The 16,659-nt window shown below is 45.1% G+C and overlaps 1 protein-coding gene across 1 annotated transcript in view; it reads right to left on the bottom strand.

Annotated features, from left to right (window-relative positions):
• The window catches only part of DNAH9 (dynein axonemal heavy chain 9), a 301,303-nt gene that overhangs the window by 34,888 nt on the left and 249,756 nt on the right, over window positions 1–16,659 (bottom strand). Inside the window, exons 60-62 of the mRNA XM_024752602.1 lie at window positions 16,272–16,394; window positions 8,671–8,864; window positions 6,358–6,506 (exon numbers count right to left, since the gene is read on the bottom strand). Coding sequence (XP_024608370.1) covers window positions 6,358–6,506; window positions 8,671–8,864; window positions 16,272–16,394 — 466 coding nt within the window. The remainder of the gene's footprint in view (window positions 1–6,357; window positions 6,507–8,670; window positions 8,865–16,271; window positions 16,395–16,659) is intronic.

Here is a 16,659-nt window from a genome sequence, read left to right as displayed (position 1 = left end):
CCTACTAACTCTTATGTTTTCTGCCTTCTATCAACTTCCTAGCAAGAGTCACTTTTATTAGGGGTTTTGGAACTTGGTTTAAAATATTCCATATTTTCTGTCTCATCATTATCTTGGTGAGCTTTAATGCCACTATGGATGACTCAGCCAACACCCAGCCTCATGCTTCGTCATCTTCAAAGAATTTCTTTCCATTTCCGTTCCCCGTTCCCAGTGGCTGCAGCGAGGCTTTGTCCCTGCAAACTCTCCCACATCTGGCACATCATTCTTTCATTTTTACTCACAACTCTAACTTCCTGCTGTCCAGACTGCTCACTCTCTTACTCCTCCTTGCATATTACTCTATATCAGCAAAACGTCCAGTCCATTGGCTCCTCTGTGTTTTCTAACCTTCATCTTTACCTCCTTCTTATTTTAAGATGGACCCAATAATCCTTCATTTGAGCCATGATCTTATAAAATTCTTCACTCCATTGCCCATTCTACGTCTGCATCCCCCAACTTCTGTAAAGCCACAACCCTGTACAAGTCTATGTGTTAATACAGGAGAAAAAATAACACACTGAGTGAACCGGTGCCACCACAAGCTGATGCTCCTCAGTCTTGTGAGGCTGTCTGGTGATCTGTCACGTCCAGAAGCTGGCTATGTTGTCCACTCCCCTCTTCCCGTAACTTCCTAATGGCTGCCCCGCTTCTTACGCTCAGCACTTTGCTTCACGCTTTACTGCTCCCTCTGCCCGACAAAACATCTGCCACCTGGTAGAACACCTTCCATTTACTGCCATTGTATGTGCCTCTGCGCACATCCCTGTTCCATCCCCATCCCTGCACAGCCCCCTCTCAGTGGAAGGGCTGTCCCCCGTCCCCAGCACATGAACAGATGGGTGAGTGTCCCTCCACACAGAAACTACACTCTTCCAGTCTTGAAGCTGCTCTGTACAGACTGTACTTGCTCCATCCTAGCCAACTTCAACTGACGCTTAAGAGAAAGAGAATGGAGTCAGGAACAATGAAAAAGAGGCTCTCAGCAAAGTGTTGATAATCTAGCTGCAAAGACACCGAATTGAAAACTGTTTCCTTGAACACACCTGGTAGCAGGCTGACAAAAATCTAAAGGAACTCCTCCTCTGACCAGCACATTGGAAAGAGGGAGAGGAGGCAGTGGAAGGCCCAAGTGGTAGATAAACGGAAACATTTTGTCAATGCCAGGAACTGGACAAAGGAGGATGGAGACCAAGCAAGATCATGCAAGAGTCAAGTCAAAGAAGGACCAGAGAAGGTGCCTTGTAAGGGTGGGAAGGGGAGGTCCTCTGTTGGGAGGGTCGAGGACGATACTGTGCTTCGCAAGGGTGTGACAAAAGGATGTAAAGGAAGGAGCAAACCGAGCTGCCTCAAAGAATAGACGCGTCATCATCGTCATTTTAATGCCGTATAATGCTACTGTACTTTTAATGTTTCAAAGCCTTTTCACATCTGAGATTTCATTCTTATCTTCACAGTAACCCTGAGAGGAAGGTATTAGGGGGTGATTGGAAATGATGGGTGATTGCTTTTAGATGAAGCAAAAGCAAAAATAATCATGCAAATAAGGAAGTGTGGCTCATTCAGGAAGAAGGTGATGAGAAGAGAGAGAAGGTAAAGAATTAATCTGCAAACGCAAGAAGGAATGCTGTGCGGGTGGGTGGAAGTGGGTTCATGTTAAAACATAGGCCAAGGAAAGTGGATGGAATTCTGTCCTCCTCCTTCGTCAAAATTGTTGAGGAAGGAAAATCTTGGAGGAGACTAAGAGGCATAAAACTGCCAGAAAAGCTTAGATTCTTTAAAAAAATTTTTTAATTAAAAAAATTTTATTTTATATTGGAGTATAGTTGATTTACAATGTTGTGTTAGTTTCAGGTGTACAGCAAAGTGATTCAGTTATACATATACCTATTGTTTTTCAGATTCTTAGAAAAGCACAGATTCTTAACCAAGTGTCAATGGATGAGCTTCAGAAGCTTAGAGAACTCCAAAAATCATATATAGTATTTTGTCTGTCTGTGGGTTCATGCATTTCGGGAGAAGGGCTGGAGTGAGGATGGGGGAACAAAATCTTTCATCTGCCAAGCTTTGTCTGCGTCTACATGGAGTAAAACAGTGTCTGATGGAGTCTGAGGCACAGACTCTGCCCAAGCACAGAGACAGTGAGTTTCCTGAATAAGCGGGGGCCTAGGGGACATAGGGGAAAGTGAGTCAGTTATGTGGATTCCAAACCTGAGAATAGGAGTCCGTCAGGCACAATGATTAGATCCAAGATGTGGAGCACATGATGTCACCAGGGTATATGTTCTAAATGGGTGCATGAGAAAACGAATCAAACCATCCAGAACGCAGAGGGGGAGGAAGAGAGAGAGAAAGAGGCACAGGTGCCCAGGCAACCTCTAGCCGATGAACAGCAATATTGCCTCTGGTCGGGAAATATGCGTTAAGATGAAGCCAAGGGCAGGGCTGAGGTGACTTATTCAGAGACAAATAACCAATACGGTTCAGGGACAGGTCAGCTTGCCTGAAACGACAGAAAGCTTCAAACTACATGATGGAATAATAGTTGGGGGTCAATTGGCAAAGAACAGTAGGAAATTGCTCAAAAACAGGGTATATGAAAGCTTCCGAAAAGGAAAATACTGAATAAAAATGAGGAGACTAGATTTGTCATTATGAAAGGAATAAAACCAACATGGGACAGAAGGAATACAGAATCTATGAAAAAGTGAAAGTCAGGAATAACATAGCAATAACAACAGTTCTTATGCTCATTTATTCATTCGTTTGTTAATTCATTCAACCGATATTTACTGAGTACCTCTCTGTGCTAGTTACGCTTAGGCACTGGTAAGAAAACGATGAGCAAGATGACACGGTCCTTGACCTCCAGGGTCTTAGCGACATGCAGGCAGGCAAACGTAAGTTAAAATTGTAAAAGAAGGGTCTAATTAGAATTGTATTCAATGCTCTGAAGCAAATAATATGTATAAGGGGAAACCAAATGGTCTTGTGCAGAGGTCAGGAGAAGCTGATCCCTGCAGGACTGGCAGGCATTGGACTGACGAGCTGGGGAGAAGTATTTCAGGTAAAAGGAATTGCTTGAGAAAACGCCCTGGGCCGGGAGGGCTCACGATGGAGAACCTAAAAGAGCCATGTGGCCAGAGAAGTGTGAGTTTGAGGGAATGTAAGATCCAAGGCTGGACAGAAAGGCCAGGCCATGCAGGTCACAGAGACCATGTTTATAGTACTGGACATTACCTTGAGAACTGTGGGGAACCACTAGAGCGATTTAAGTGGGAGAATGATAACAATCAGACCTGAGGTTTGGCAAGATGAGTCTGGCTGTAGGAGCAGCAAAAATTGCAGGTGGGGGAGGAGAACCGGGATAAGTTAGGAGGCTATTGTGATAGTCCAGTGAGAGATGTGGTGACTCAGAGGAGGGAGACACAATGAAACAACTAGACTCATTTGAAACACATTTAGAAGGTGGAAGCAATAGGACTAGATGTGGTAGGTAGTGGAGGAGGGGTCTAGGGTGACTGATTCCCAGGTTACCGGCATGAGCAACTTGCTGAATGGTGGTGATATTTACCAAAAATGATAGAATAAAATTTCCAGAGATAAAGAGAGGTGTGACTCTCCCACTTGAAAAGGCAGGCTGAGTGCTGAGCAGGTGAATGAAAAACACCCGTACCTAACTCAGCTCATGAAATGTCAGAACACACGGTAGAAAGATGATCCTAAAGTTTCCAGGGAATAAAAATAGGGCACCAACAAAGAAACAAGGGAAGAATAGCACCCTACTAGCATATGGCCTCCTATGAATAAAACTGAATTCTAGGAGACAACTGAGCAGTGTGGACACATTCTGAGTAAAAATCATTTTGGACCTAGCAGACCTATTTAAAGAGTATGTGGGCAAAACTGGTCTTTTTAGACACCCAAAGATTCAGAAATTTTACTTCCCGTGATTTTTTTCTGATGACTTATGCTACCAAATCTAGGATGAAGCCAATTGATTGGCAGTAATGGGAGCTAAATTCTTATTTTTCATACCAGGGAATAAATAGATACTGAAACTTTATAAATTCAGAAATAGTGATATAAATTATTAGTAGGAAATAGAGAAACAATTGTCAGAAGGAATAAATTCAGAAATAGGCAAAACCCCAGTGCCTCGGAAGGGGGACTGGGTGTGGGAAGGGCTGGAGCTTTTCATTTTAAATTCCTTATTATAGGTATTTTAAAAATATGTTACTTGAACTTTTTAGGAGATTACAAAAATATACATTAAATTAGTGAATAAGATAATTCTCTTCCTTATACAGAACTCATCTATTCTTTAGAGCCAAACACCAGGCTCTAAATCTACACCAGGTGTAGATTCCTTTCATGGAGGTGTATTACCTGGTCTGGATTCTCATCCATAAAGACCTGGCTCTGTAAAAACCTGCTGAGGCCTTACTTAACTTTGCAACATGTGTAGTTTTGCTAGCTTTTTTTTCCCCCTTGGCCGCGCCACGAGGCTTGAAGGATCTTAGTTCCCTGACCAGGGATAGAACCAGGGGCCACGGCAGTGAAAGTGTGGAGTCCTAAGCACGGGACTGCCAGGGAACTCCCTAGTTTTGCTAGTTTTATAGTTTTGATTAGTCATCCATTTGTTCATCCCTTTATTTAACTTACATTTTAAAATGTATTTATTTTGGGCTTTTCTGGTGGCGCAGTGGTTGAGAGTCTGCCTGCCGATGCAGGGGACACAGGTTCATGCCTCGGTCCGGGAAGATCCCACATGCCGCAGAGCGGCTGGGCCCGTGAGCCACGGCCGCTGAGCCTGCGCGTCTGGAGCCTGTGCTCCGCACGGAAGAGGCCACAACAGTGAGAGGCCCACGTACCGCAAAAAAACAAAAAAGCAAAAACAAAACCAAAAACGAAATGTATTTATTTTCTTTTATTTATTTATTTTTGCTTGTGTTGGGTCTTCGTTGCTGTGCGTGGGCTTTCTCTAGTTGCACGAGCTGGGGCTACTCTTCGTTGCGGTGTGCGGGTTTCTCATTGCAGTGGCTTCTCTTGTTGTGGAGCACGGGCTCTATGTGCGCAGGCTTCAGTAGTTGTGGCACATGGGCTCAGTAGTTGTGGCTCATGAGATATGGAGTGCAGTCTCAGTAGTTGTGGTACACGGGCTTAGTTGCTCCGTGGCATGTGGGATTTTCCCGGACCAGGGATGGAACCCGTGTCCCCTGCATTGGCAGGCGGATTCTTAACCACTGTGCCACCAGGGAAGTCCTATTTAATGTATTTATTTACTGAGTGCCTAGCACGTGAAAATACAGAGATAGGAACTTGAATACTACCTTGAAAAGGACATCTATTCCCAGAGCTCTCACTCTCACATAAAGATACCGTAGTAGTCACTAGACAATTACAATGTGATATATAGACAGAAGGGTGCTCTAAGAGCACATGGGGAGGGGTACCCAGCACCTTGGAAATCAAGTAGGGCTTCCTGGAGGTGGTGACATTGAAACTGGTATCTGAAGGATGAGTAGAAGGTAGCCTGGTGAAGGGGATGCCAGAGGGGGGACAGAATGTTTGGGAGAATGGAATGGCTTCCATGTAGAGTGAAAAAGAGGGGAGTAGGGACATGTAGGCAGAATAAGGAGTGCCCAAAGGTGCCCATGTTCTAAATCCCGGAATCTGTGAATATATGTGACTTTACAGGCAAAAGAGACTCTGCAGATGTGGTTAAAGACCTCCAGATGGGGAGATTATCCTGGGTTATCTGAGTGGGTCTGATATAGTCATAGGGGTCCTTATGAGGGAAAGTGGGAGACAGTAAGCCCCATGTATGATTTCTGACCTCCAGAACTGTAAAATAATAGTGTTATTTTAAGCCTCTAAGTTTGTGATAATTTGTTACAGCAGCAACAGGAAACTAATAATGGAAAATAGGCTGGAGAGATAGGGAGGGACTGGAGGACAAAGCTCCCTGTAAGCCATGTTAAGGTGTTTGGACTTCATCCTGAGGGCACTAGGAGCCTGTAAAAGGACTGTACTTGTTTTTCAGAATAACTGCTCCAGCCATAGGAAGGGGAATGGGTGCGTGGGTGGTGGGACAAGGTCTCTTCATGAACCTGCTACCTTACATCCCAGAGCAGTCCTCCCTCTGTTCATGACCCCCTGGGGTTGGTTCAGCAATTACCCTGATTTCTGTATGGTTAGCAAATACCAAGCACTGCAAAATGAACCTTGAATCAGGAAAAGAGAAGCTGACAGACGCAGAGTGACAGTGCCTGGGGCTGGTGCAGCCTTGGCTCCATAATGAGGTCTTCTTACCTTGATTTTCCACATCCTTCAGTGGGTCCACCCCTGGAGACAGGATAAAAAACATGGGAGTGGCTGGTCCCAATTCTTCAAAAGAGGCTGCAAAGTCCAGTGCTCTTCCCACCACATATTTGCTTCCTAACTTCTCCTCAATAAAATCTCTGCCAGGAATAAAAGAAGGTCCACGTGTGTATAGCAGTCACAGAATAATAACATATGAGCAACAGAGGTCTGTAGACATGGAAGGATGTGCTCAAGATCACGGCTTGGCAGTTACGGAGCCAGGACCAACGCCAAGCACGACTTACTGATTAAGTCGACACTTACGTCCTTTGCTGCTGGTCGTGCACCTGCTCACCTAGATCAGGGCTCCTTCTGGATCCCCATCCAGCCAGGCCACCACTGACTCCTCTGTGGAGCTGGGATTTCCTGTTACATCACCACCACCCATCAGAAGCCTGCCAGGAGCAAGCAACGCCTTCTGGAAGCTTGCAGGCAGCTAAGACCTCCATACATTGTATCCCTGGGATCCTCCATCCCTATCCATGATCTTAGAAGGCCCTCCAGGCTTCTAGTCCCTCACGTTCTATCATTCTCTGTGTTTCCTTTCACCTTACTCCACTTACCAATGTTCCTCTTCCTATGTCCCATTTCAGGCTAAACAAAACCTTGCAGTTGTAACCACTTTCTGACAATCCAGCCTAACTCTTGGCCTTAAAAGCTCCCGCAAGGACAATGTTTTCCCTGTACCCTTCTCAGCTGGGCTCATTCTCAGTACTGGGAGCTGGGATCACGGTCCTGCTCACGGATGACCATTACATCTAAACCCTTTCTTTCCCACTCGTGTGGCTCCACTGAGGCTCGTTTGCCCTGACTGTACCACCACGACCCCTGCACATCCATGTCGTCCACTGCTCCTTTGGTCCCTTTACTCATTCACTCATCACTTGGACTTTGGCTCATGGACTGTCTCTCCACCAGCCTGAGTGACGTTAGCGTCCATGTGGACAATCCTCCAGATTCTTAACAATCTTCCATTCTTCCCCATGTCAGCCACCTGATTCCAAGGCCACACCCTCATCCTTGTGGTTTACTTGGGAACTTTTTCTATGTCTGAAACCATAAATGGAAACATCTCACTCTCTGACCAAAGCTTTCCATCCTTATAGTTCTTTTAGTAACTTATCATTGGTGAACTTATTCTTTACCTGTAATGGTGCCACAAATGCAGGATTTTCAGTATCTTGGCCTCCCTGGTGTTTTTTCTTTCTTTCTTTCTTTTTTTATCATCCCCTTATTCTTGTCACTACAAGTCTTGTTCAATTCAGGGTAGGCTCCATGGCCTGTAACTTCCTCTTTTCTTTTTTTTTTTTAAAACAACTTTCTTGAGGTACAATCAACATACCATAAAATTCACCAATTTTTAGTATACTATTCAATAGTGTTTAATACATTCACGGAATTGTAATCTTCATCATAATCCAGTTTTAGAACATTTTAAGCCTGCAATAAGATTCTCCTGCCTATTTAGAGAATTCCTATTCCTACCCTCCAGCCCCAGGCAGCTGCTAATTCGCCATCTCTGTAGGCTGCATGGCCTGTGACTTCTAATCATTCTCCTGCCAGAACCACACACCTCCCTTCCCTAAGTCTTATTCCACCAGGGATCCATGCTCTGAATCTACCCTAGGGCTGTTGGATGCAGCTGTAGAAAATCATCCAGTGGTGAAGGCTGGCGCCCTACAAATGCAGGATCTCACCAGGTGGGCCCTCAATGCCGCTTGGAATTCTTTGAGTTTCCCTGGTCAGCAGTCTCCCATTTTTTCACAGATCCTATTTCAGATCTTTTGCACATTCCTCAAATCTCCAACCCTGCCACCTCCCCTTTCACACAAACGCACGCAGCGAGATCTTGCTTCCTGATCCTCAGAGGGAGTGGAAGTCATGAGACAAAACCTTGCTCAATTTTCTGCCATGCTTTTACCACCTCTGCTGCAGTCACACCCACCTCTCTCTGTCTTTTGTAATGAAAGGGGTGCTCCTCCCGCCAAGTGTGACCTTTCCATCTGTCCTCTGGATCTCACATCTCCTGCCACATTACATGTGATCCGCCTCCTTCCCAGTGCTGATACTGATGAGCACCTCTTCCCAAAGGGTCCACTTAGATATTAAGACAATACATGGCAAACACAGAGCAAGCAACGGGCCTCATGGGATTTTGGTTGTTGGTACAAAGGCTCCCATCAAGATAAACTTGTGGCCTTTGTGCTCAGCCCTGCCGGTCTGGCCACACCCATCCTGGCTTCGCCACCACCCTGTCCCTACCTCATGGCATAGGTCATCCGGTCAGGCCGCATGGCTCTCATCATGCAGAGGCGCTGCAGGCCTGTCTTGTTCTTCCACTCCTGGGGGAACTTCTCCTTCTCGGGACATTCTGATTCGATAAACTTTTTCCAGCCCTTGGCGGATCCCTCAATGTCCCGATCCAGATTACAGAATTCTTCCATTGATGAAAGTGCCTGAAAAATGTCAGGGTATCTTGCTCTGAAATGCAGTTTCTCCAGAAAGCTGTCATCTGTGTTGTGTTGGGGGTTGGCGGGGGGCAAGGCGGTATTTTAGACATAATTCTGTCTCGTTCATACTCTTTTCTGGAGTCTTGAATCTTCCCGCCCAGTAAACTCAAGGTAGAGGAAGGATTTTGATCAGCTTACCATCAGCAACCTGTCCCAATAATATGCAAGGATGGGAAATGCTCAGCTGTGGAGACCAAGCAGCACCTCCCTCGAGGGTACTGCTGGGAAGAGGGACAAGAAGGGATGCTGGGATTTTTCTGGTCCCGGAGCCCGGACACTTGAAGTCAGTGACTCTTCTCTTTCATTCCCATACTCACACTCACTCTGCCAGCAACGCCTGTCAATTCCTCCCTCAAAATGTCTCTAGAATCACTGACTTTGTGTTAATGCCAACTTTAACATTTCTCTGTGTCACCTGCTTCCCTAAGCATTAAATCCCAAGGCATAACATCTGAATCAAATCTCTTCATTTAGGGCTTCCCCCCAATCCGTCCAGCTAACCAGGTGGCCCATTTCCTCCCTCCTCTGTCCACACACATCTGCCCTCAGCCCCGGAAATGTGCCAGATGATCTCCAAACTTGGTGCCTTGTTCACACTAGTTTCATCACGGGAGTGGTCCTGTTCTCTTCTCCACCAAATTCCACTCCTTTCCTTTCTTGCACTGGTCACGATTGTTTGTCAAGGTTCTACAAGTTGTTAAAGTCCAGTCCAAAATCAGTCATGTCCACCTCTCTAACCTGGAACGCACAGCCCTCCTACCCTTCTTTTGTGGACCACGTGGAACTACTCACAGAGTTGGTACTTTGTTATAAAGCAGAAGCCAACACACCATTGTAAAGCAATTATACCCCAATAAAGATGTTAAAAAAAAGGATGTGTGACTGCTGATCACTTTAAAGCCATACCCCTCCCTCTTCCTCTTCTGCTCCACTCCAGGACAAGCTGACAGGTAAGCCTGGGTGCTCCCTCCTTTGGTGCCGAAGGGAAGTTGTATCGTGCAAGCCCCGCCCCACTCCCCAACGACCAGAACACCCGCAAGACACCTCCTTTCCGGGCTCTCTCAAGCCGATTTCAGACTGCTTGGGAGTTCCCCTGCTCTTCCCAGAAAGTCTCATTATGTGAGTAATAAACTCTTTCGTGCCTTCTAGTTATGCGCAAGGCGTCATCAGTCTGGACATGGGAACCGCATTTTGGGTGGGGTCCATCCTGTTTCTTCAGAGTGCTCACGTAAACGTTACTCACTTAGGCGGTCGCTTACCTGCAGCCTTTCTGTGGTCACTCAACTCCACTTGTGTGTTCGATCTCTCTAATGAGATTAAAAGCTAGACTGTCTCCAAAGCACCTACTGCAGTGCCATGAATTTTAAGGAATCCACCATTCCTGTTATGTGAAATCATTCATTCATTTGATATTTATTGGACGCCTGCTACATGCCAGGTACTTGGGAATACAAATGTGAACCAAAAAAATACACTTGCCTTTGGGGAGCTTACAATCCTAAGCGAAAGAGACGAGGGAGGCCTTAGTAGGGATGTAGAATTCTGCTGGGCAGAGAGAGAGGTAGAGGGAAGGGCAGGGCATTTCATGGGGAAGGATCCACAGAGTCCAAGTCTGGAGTGGGGAGGGTGTGGGGCATGGTAGAAGGCAGTGTGACTGTGGAGGACGGGTCTACAGGTGACAAGGGGGAGGTCAGGCTGGAGAAGGACATGTGCACTTGACCAGGGCTCGCCCAGCCTCTTCTCCCGTGTGGAGGAACACATGTCCAGTCCTTAAGTGCCCTTTCACGTGGGCTCTGTGGCTTCCTAATTTCACCCTTAGCATGCAGAGCAGGGAACACACCAGTCATTGTGCTGAGAAGTGGCGTGGAGTGGCACGGGGGATGGCGGAGGAGGCACCAGGAGACGAGAGCTCTGCTCTCGACGTCACCTCTTATGAGCCTCTTATGACGCGGAGCCTGTTTTTAAACCTTTGTGGGCTTTGACTTTTTCATTTGGAAAATGAGGCCAAGTAACCGTTGTCTGCATAGCTCATACTCTAATGTAGATACAAGTGCTTTGAAGACTATAAAGCCCCTCTTGGTGCTTTTCTGGGGCTCCTACAGTTATTGAATTGCAATTGCTGGTTTCCTTGTCTGGGACTCCCACAAGATTGTGAGTTCCCTGCGGGCAAGAGCTTTCTGAGCCGTCTCTGTACGCCTCAGGCCTAGCAGGCTGCCTGGCGCTTAGGAAGCGCCCCATAAATAAAGTTTGACATCTGGGCGGCCAGTGGGAGGGCCCTTGACAGGCTGAGAAAAGCTGCCGCTGCGGTAATTATTTCCCTCTGTGCCGAGGACCAAACTTTCCTCTTCTTTCAGGTTGCCACTTCACCCCTCTTCCCAGCTGGCATCACCATTAACCCTCCTGCAGTCCCATTACCCAACCCTGGTGTCACCACAAAACTGAGGAAATGACATGGTGATCAGGGCTCCCAGCTACCGTGGCTGGGTCTGAAACACGCTTTCTTGAAGCTCTGGGTTGAACACAGTTGCAATGTTTAATCTTCCAAATGAGGAAAAGGGATTTCTAATGTTCTAATAAGCTAAATGGAAATGACTAATTAACCTAATTACATTGGACTGGGTAGCAAAGTACAACTGTGCTAAATTGGCATTCAGAGAGGTAGTCAAGGGGCCTTTTCAAAGGCTAACAATGCCCGGTACCACAGATGAGATTCTTTAATGAAGAAGAGGACATGCTGACTGACCAAAAGTGATCAGCAAGGTAATGGCATTGTATGTCTTGCTTCTAAGATCCCTTGGTACTCTGAACTTATTTACAAAACAGAAATAGAGTCACAGATATAGAAAACAAACTTACGGTTACCAGGGGGAATGGGGGGGAGGGATAAATAGGGAGATTGGGATTGACAGATACACACCACTCTATATAAAATAGATAACTGATAAGGACCTACTGTATAGCACAGGGAACTCTTCTCAATACTCTGTAATGACCTATATGGAAAAAGAATCTAAAAATGAGTGGATATATGTATATGTATAACTGGTTCATTTTGCTGTGCAGCAGAAACTAACATAATATTGTAAATCAACTATACTACAATAAAAATTTTTTAAGTAAAAAAAAAAAAGTAAGAGAACATGCCCATTACCTAAAAGTTTAACATTTGATGAGACTTAAAAATCCTTACAGAGGGTACTAATAAAAGCAGGATATGATCACAAAGATTTCATTCATCACCTGCTTATTAGATCTTCTGGGGAAACAGGGCAATCAATCTTCCTCATCAGACAGCGTGTTTTAAAAATTTTGTTTTATCATGTCCTGTTCAATTATACTTCCTTTGTTTCTTTAGGCTAAAAGCCAACTGAACACTTAAAAAGAGCATTCGTCAGAGGGCGCACGCTGCATTGTGTTTCACCTGCCCACGTCCTGCACTGGGCTGGAGATGGATGGGGCTGGACATGGCTGCTCTGGTAACAAAACTCAGAGAGAAAGATAAAGCTTCACTCATTTTTAGAAACCTTTGAACAGCCAGATGAGCTTAGACCGCAAAACAAAACCAAAAAGCAAAGCAAACCAAAGGGTGATGGAACCAAATTGCACCAAGTCGCTTTCGGAGTTGAGCTACTGAAAATGAAAGCAGTGAAGAGTGCTTTTGAATCACTTATTCTTTATGACTTTCGCTGCAGATGGCTTTGTGGGATAACAGAGAGAAAGGCAACTGGACTGAGCCTAACTTGGCAACTCACCATTCCTCAAAGGTTTTCCTTCGATGGACAAATTCTATCAGGCACAGCCCATGTCAACCACAGCATATATACACCTTATAGCTAGGTAATTAATAATCATAACTGTGATAAGGTGAATTGTATGCATATCTTCAAAGATATGTTGAAGAACTAGCCTCCTAGATTTCTGAATGTGACCTTATTTGGGAATAAATAGGCTCTTTGCAGGTGTGATCCTGTTAAGATGAGGTCAGGAGGGTGGGCTCTGATCCATTGTGACTGATGCTCTTATAAGAAAAGAAGAGACGCAAAGACACAGAGGGAAGACGGCCATGTAGGGACCGTGGAGACTGAGGCAGAGATCTGAGTGATCCTGCCACAAACCAGGAGTGCCTGGGGCTTCCAGAAGCTGGAAGAGGCAAGAAAGGGTCTTCTCCCTGAGGCTCTGGAGGGAGCATGACCTGCCAACACCTTAATTTCAGACTTCTAGCCTCCAGAACTCTGGCAGAATAAATGCTGTGTTTTTAAGCCACCCAGCCTGTGGCACTTTGTTATGGCCATTGTAGGAAACAAATACAACAGCCATAACCCCAACCATAATCGGTTTCCATTTACTGAACATTTATGTGTCTGGCATAACAGATAAGGAAACAGAGATAACCTGTCAGAGGCCACACACACTCAACCTTGAACCTGAACCCAGGAATGTCTGACTCCAGAGCCTGGGTTAACTGGTCCATCTCCATCATTGCTCCAGTTCTGCAAATGGGCTCATTTAGAACTGCTTCCCAGAATTTATTTTCCATACGAGCATCAGACTCTGAGTCATTATTCTCAAGCTCCGGGGCCATACTTCCCAGCAGGTAGCCATTGGCCACATGTGAGTATTGAGCAAATGAAATGTGGCCAGGATGACTGAAGAACAGGATTTTTATTTGCATTTTATTTATTTATGTTTTTTAAAAAATTTAACACATTTATTCTTTTTTTGGTATAGTTGATTTTTTCCTTCATATTATTTATTTAGTTATTTGTTTACTTTTTTTACAAATTTTAACACATTTATTCTTTATTTGTTAATTTTAATTATTTTTAAATTTAAGTTTAGAAGCTGGAAATTGCTTTAGTAATTGGAGAACTTTGAAGTATGTTTGAAACAACTTGGGTATATGAATCAAATGTTTTAACTCTAAATTTTATAAAATCTAAATTCAAATCAAGTATTTCTGATGAAGATTTAGCATCTGAATTGATATGTGTTATAAGTGCAAAAAATACACACCAGAATTTAGACTTTTACAAAAATATAAAATATCTCACTTATAACTTTTGTGACAGTTACATATTAAAATGATAATATTTTTGCTGTATTGGGTTAAGGAAAATATATTATTAAAATTACTTTCATCAATTTCATTTTACAGTTTTTGCATTTTGCATTTTTAATGTGGCTACTAGAAAAATTTAAATGACACATGTGACATGCAATATATTTCTTTTGGACAGTGCTACTCTAGATTGTATCTATTCATTCATATCTTATCTTATGTAGCCTAGAAAAGCTGATGGTTTTCCACACATATGCTCTGCACTTATTATAATTATTCTTAGGCATTTTATAACTTTGTGATTTTTGGTTGCTGTTGTGAATGGAGTTCCCCTTTGTTTCTTTCCCAACATATTATTCTCCTTCTCATTTGCCAGACTGGGTTCAGAATGACAAACGGAGCTAATATATAAAAAAATCACACCTCTATTATTTAGATCAGGGATCAGAAAACTGTGGCCTGCAGGGACAATCTGGCCCACCATCTGTGTTTGTAAATAAAGTTTTATTGGAACTCAGCCATTTCCATTTGCTTACCTATGGTGTGTGACTTTGGCAGAGTTGAATAGTTGTGACAGAGTGTGGCCCTCAAAGCCTAGATATTTGCTATGTGACCCTGTGCAGAAAAAGTTTGATGACTCTTGATTTAGACATAGCCCTAAGGATGATTAAAAGAAGAGCTACAGACTCTGAAAAAAAGTTAGAAAAACATTTTGGGCAATGGCAGCATTTCCCAAGATGACTCCTTTGAAGAGGGCAGCACGTACATTAATGATTAAGTGCTGGGGTTTTGTTATAAAGTAAATCAACTTGGATGGATCTCAAGGGAGTTACGCTGAGTGATCAAGCCAGTCCCCAAGGGTTACACACTGTATAATTCCATTTATATAACATCCTTGAAACGACAAAATTATACAAGTGGAGTACAGATTAGCGGTTGCCAGGCATTAGGAATTGGGGGAGGGAGGAGGTTGTTGTTCCTATAACAGGGTGATGTACACACCAGACGGAGTTTTCTGGGTCTTGACTGGGGTGGTGATTACATGATAAATGTGTGTGATAAAACACACACGTGCATGAAAAACAGGTGTAATCAGAATAGAGTGGTGGATTGTATCAATGTCAGCTTCCTGGGTGTGATACTGTGCTACAGGAAAGCTAGATGTGACCGCTGTGGGGAACGGGGTGCAAAGGTTCTCTGTTATTTATTATAATTGCACGTGCATCGTTGTCTCAAAAGTCTTAGAGAGAGAGACACACAATCATATCAGACTCAGACCTCCTTGTGCTACAGGACATGCAGGAAAGCCAGCAGATCATATCAGACTCAGACCTCCTTGTGCTACAGGACATGCAGGAAAGCCAGCAGACATGGAAGCTTATAAATAGGATTCACTCTGTGCAGGTGCCACCTTCACACGGCAACAGCACCTGCCGCGGGGCTCCTGCAGGTGCGGACTGGACCTCCTCCCACCGGGAGAGTGCGTCTAGATTCTGGGGCTGGTGGTCACCCGGTCCACGCTTACTGCTCAGCCCTGTGAATGCAGGCGTGGTCCCTACTGAAAGGAGCTCGTAGCTTGGGATCTTTTTGATGTTCGTAGAATCCCAATGAAACTAAGCTAGATGACATGGAAGGAAGATGGACTTTGCCATCAGACAGACCAGAACTCGATTCCTGGATCTGCTATTTATAAGATGAATGACCTCACTTTTCTTACATGTTAAGTGGGAAAAAGTAATACCTACTGCCCAGGTGAACATGAGAATAAAATAAGATAGTGAATTTTTAAGGTGCGCTACAAATGTGAGCTATTATTAACCACTGAGAACCCCAGGCTGGAACGCGTTCCTTGCTTTGAGGCTGTCAGGACCCATGGGGAGATGGACGGCTGGCAGAGGCCTGGCACCTGTCCACTCCACGGAAATGCTTGCACAGCATCTCCACCCCAGCCCTGGCCTCACAGAGGAGCCCGCATTCCGGCCCTGAACGCTGGCAGGTGGAAGGCAGCTCCGCTGAGTCAGAAACACTCACAGGGTCCTTCTGTTCCCTAACCTCCTGGAGGCAAAGCCCACGCACAAGCACACGCACCTGCTCCTGCTCTGCAAAGCCTTCCCCGTAGGCCTGGGAAGGGGGAGTGCTGCCATGGGGTGCAGACAAAGGGACGGACGCACCAATGTTTAACACAGCTCACGGTGAGCCCCCAAACACACCCCTGCTGGCTTCCTGGGGACAAATGTCAGGAAAACACTCCAGGAGAGGAGAACGTGACTTTCTCCCTAGGGGCTGGTACTGACCTTGATGCCACCCCAGGCCTGATGGGAGAGGAACTCCACGGGACTGGTGACGTCTGTCCGCACTGGAGATCGAAGCAGGAAGTCCAACTCTGCTGCACTGACTTCCTGGTTCAGGAGGAGAATCTGCAATGTGGGAGGACAGTGCTGTAGTTCTTTAGCTGGCGGCAGTCACGGGTCCCAGAGATCTCCGGGGTTGTCACTCAGTGTAACTAGTGCCACTTCTAACGCTAGAGCCCGCCCGTCAATTTGGGTTGTTGAAAGAGGATGAAGTGGGAGAAAGTGTATATCTGTGCAAATCACCTCTGGGTGCAACTGACTTCACCCCAAATATCAGCATGAGTTAAATGCACACAGTGAATAACTGTATCTTGTCAAGCAAGGACTTCAC

This window comes from Neophocaena asiaeorientalis, unplaced genomic scaffold (genome assembly GCF_003031525.2).
Source record: "Neophocaena asiaeorientalis asiaeorientalis breed wild unplaced genomic scaffold, Neophocaena_asiaeorientalis_V1.1 scaffold540, whole genome shotgun sequence".
Lineage (NCBI taxonomy): Eukaryota > Metazoa > Chordata > Mammalia > Artiodactyla > Phocoenidae > Neophocaena > Neophocaena asiaeorientalis.
Note: the sequence above shows the minus strand (reverse complement) of the source record. Positions and strands in the feature narration are given on the sequence as shown.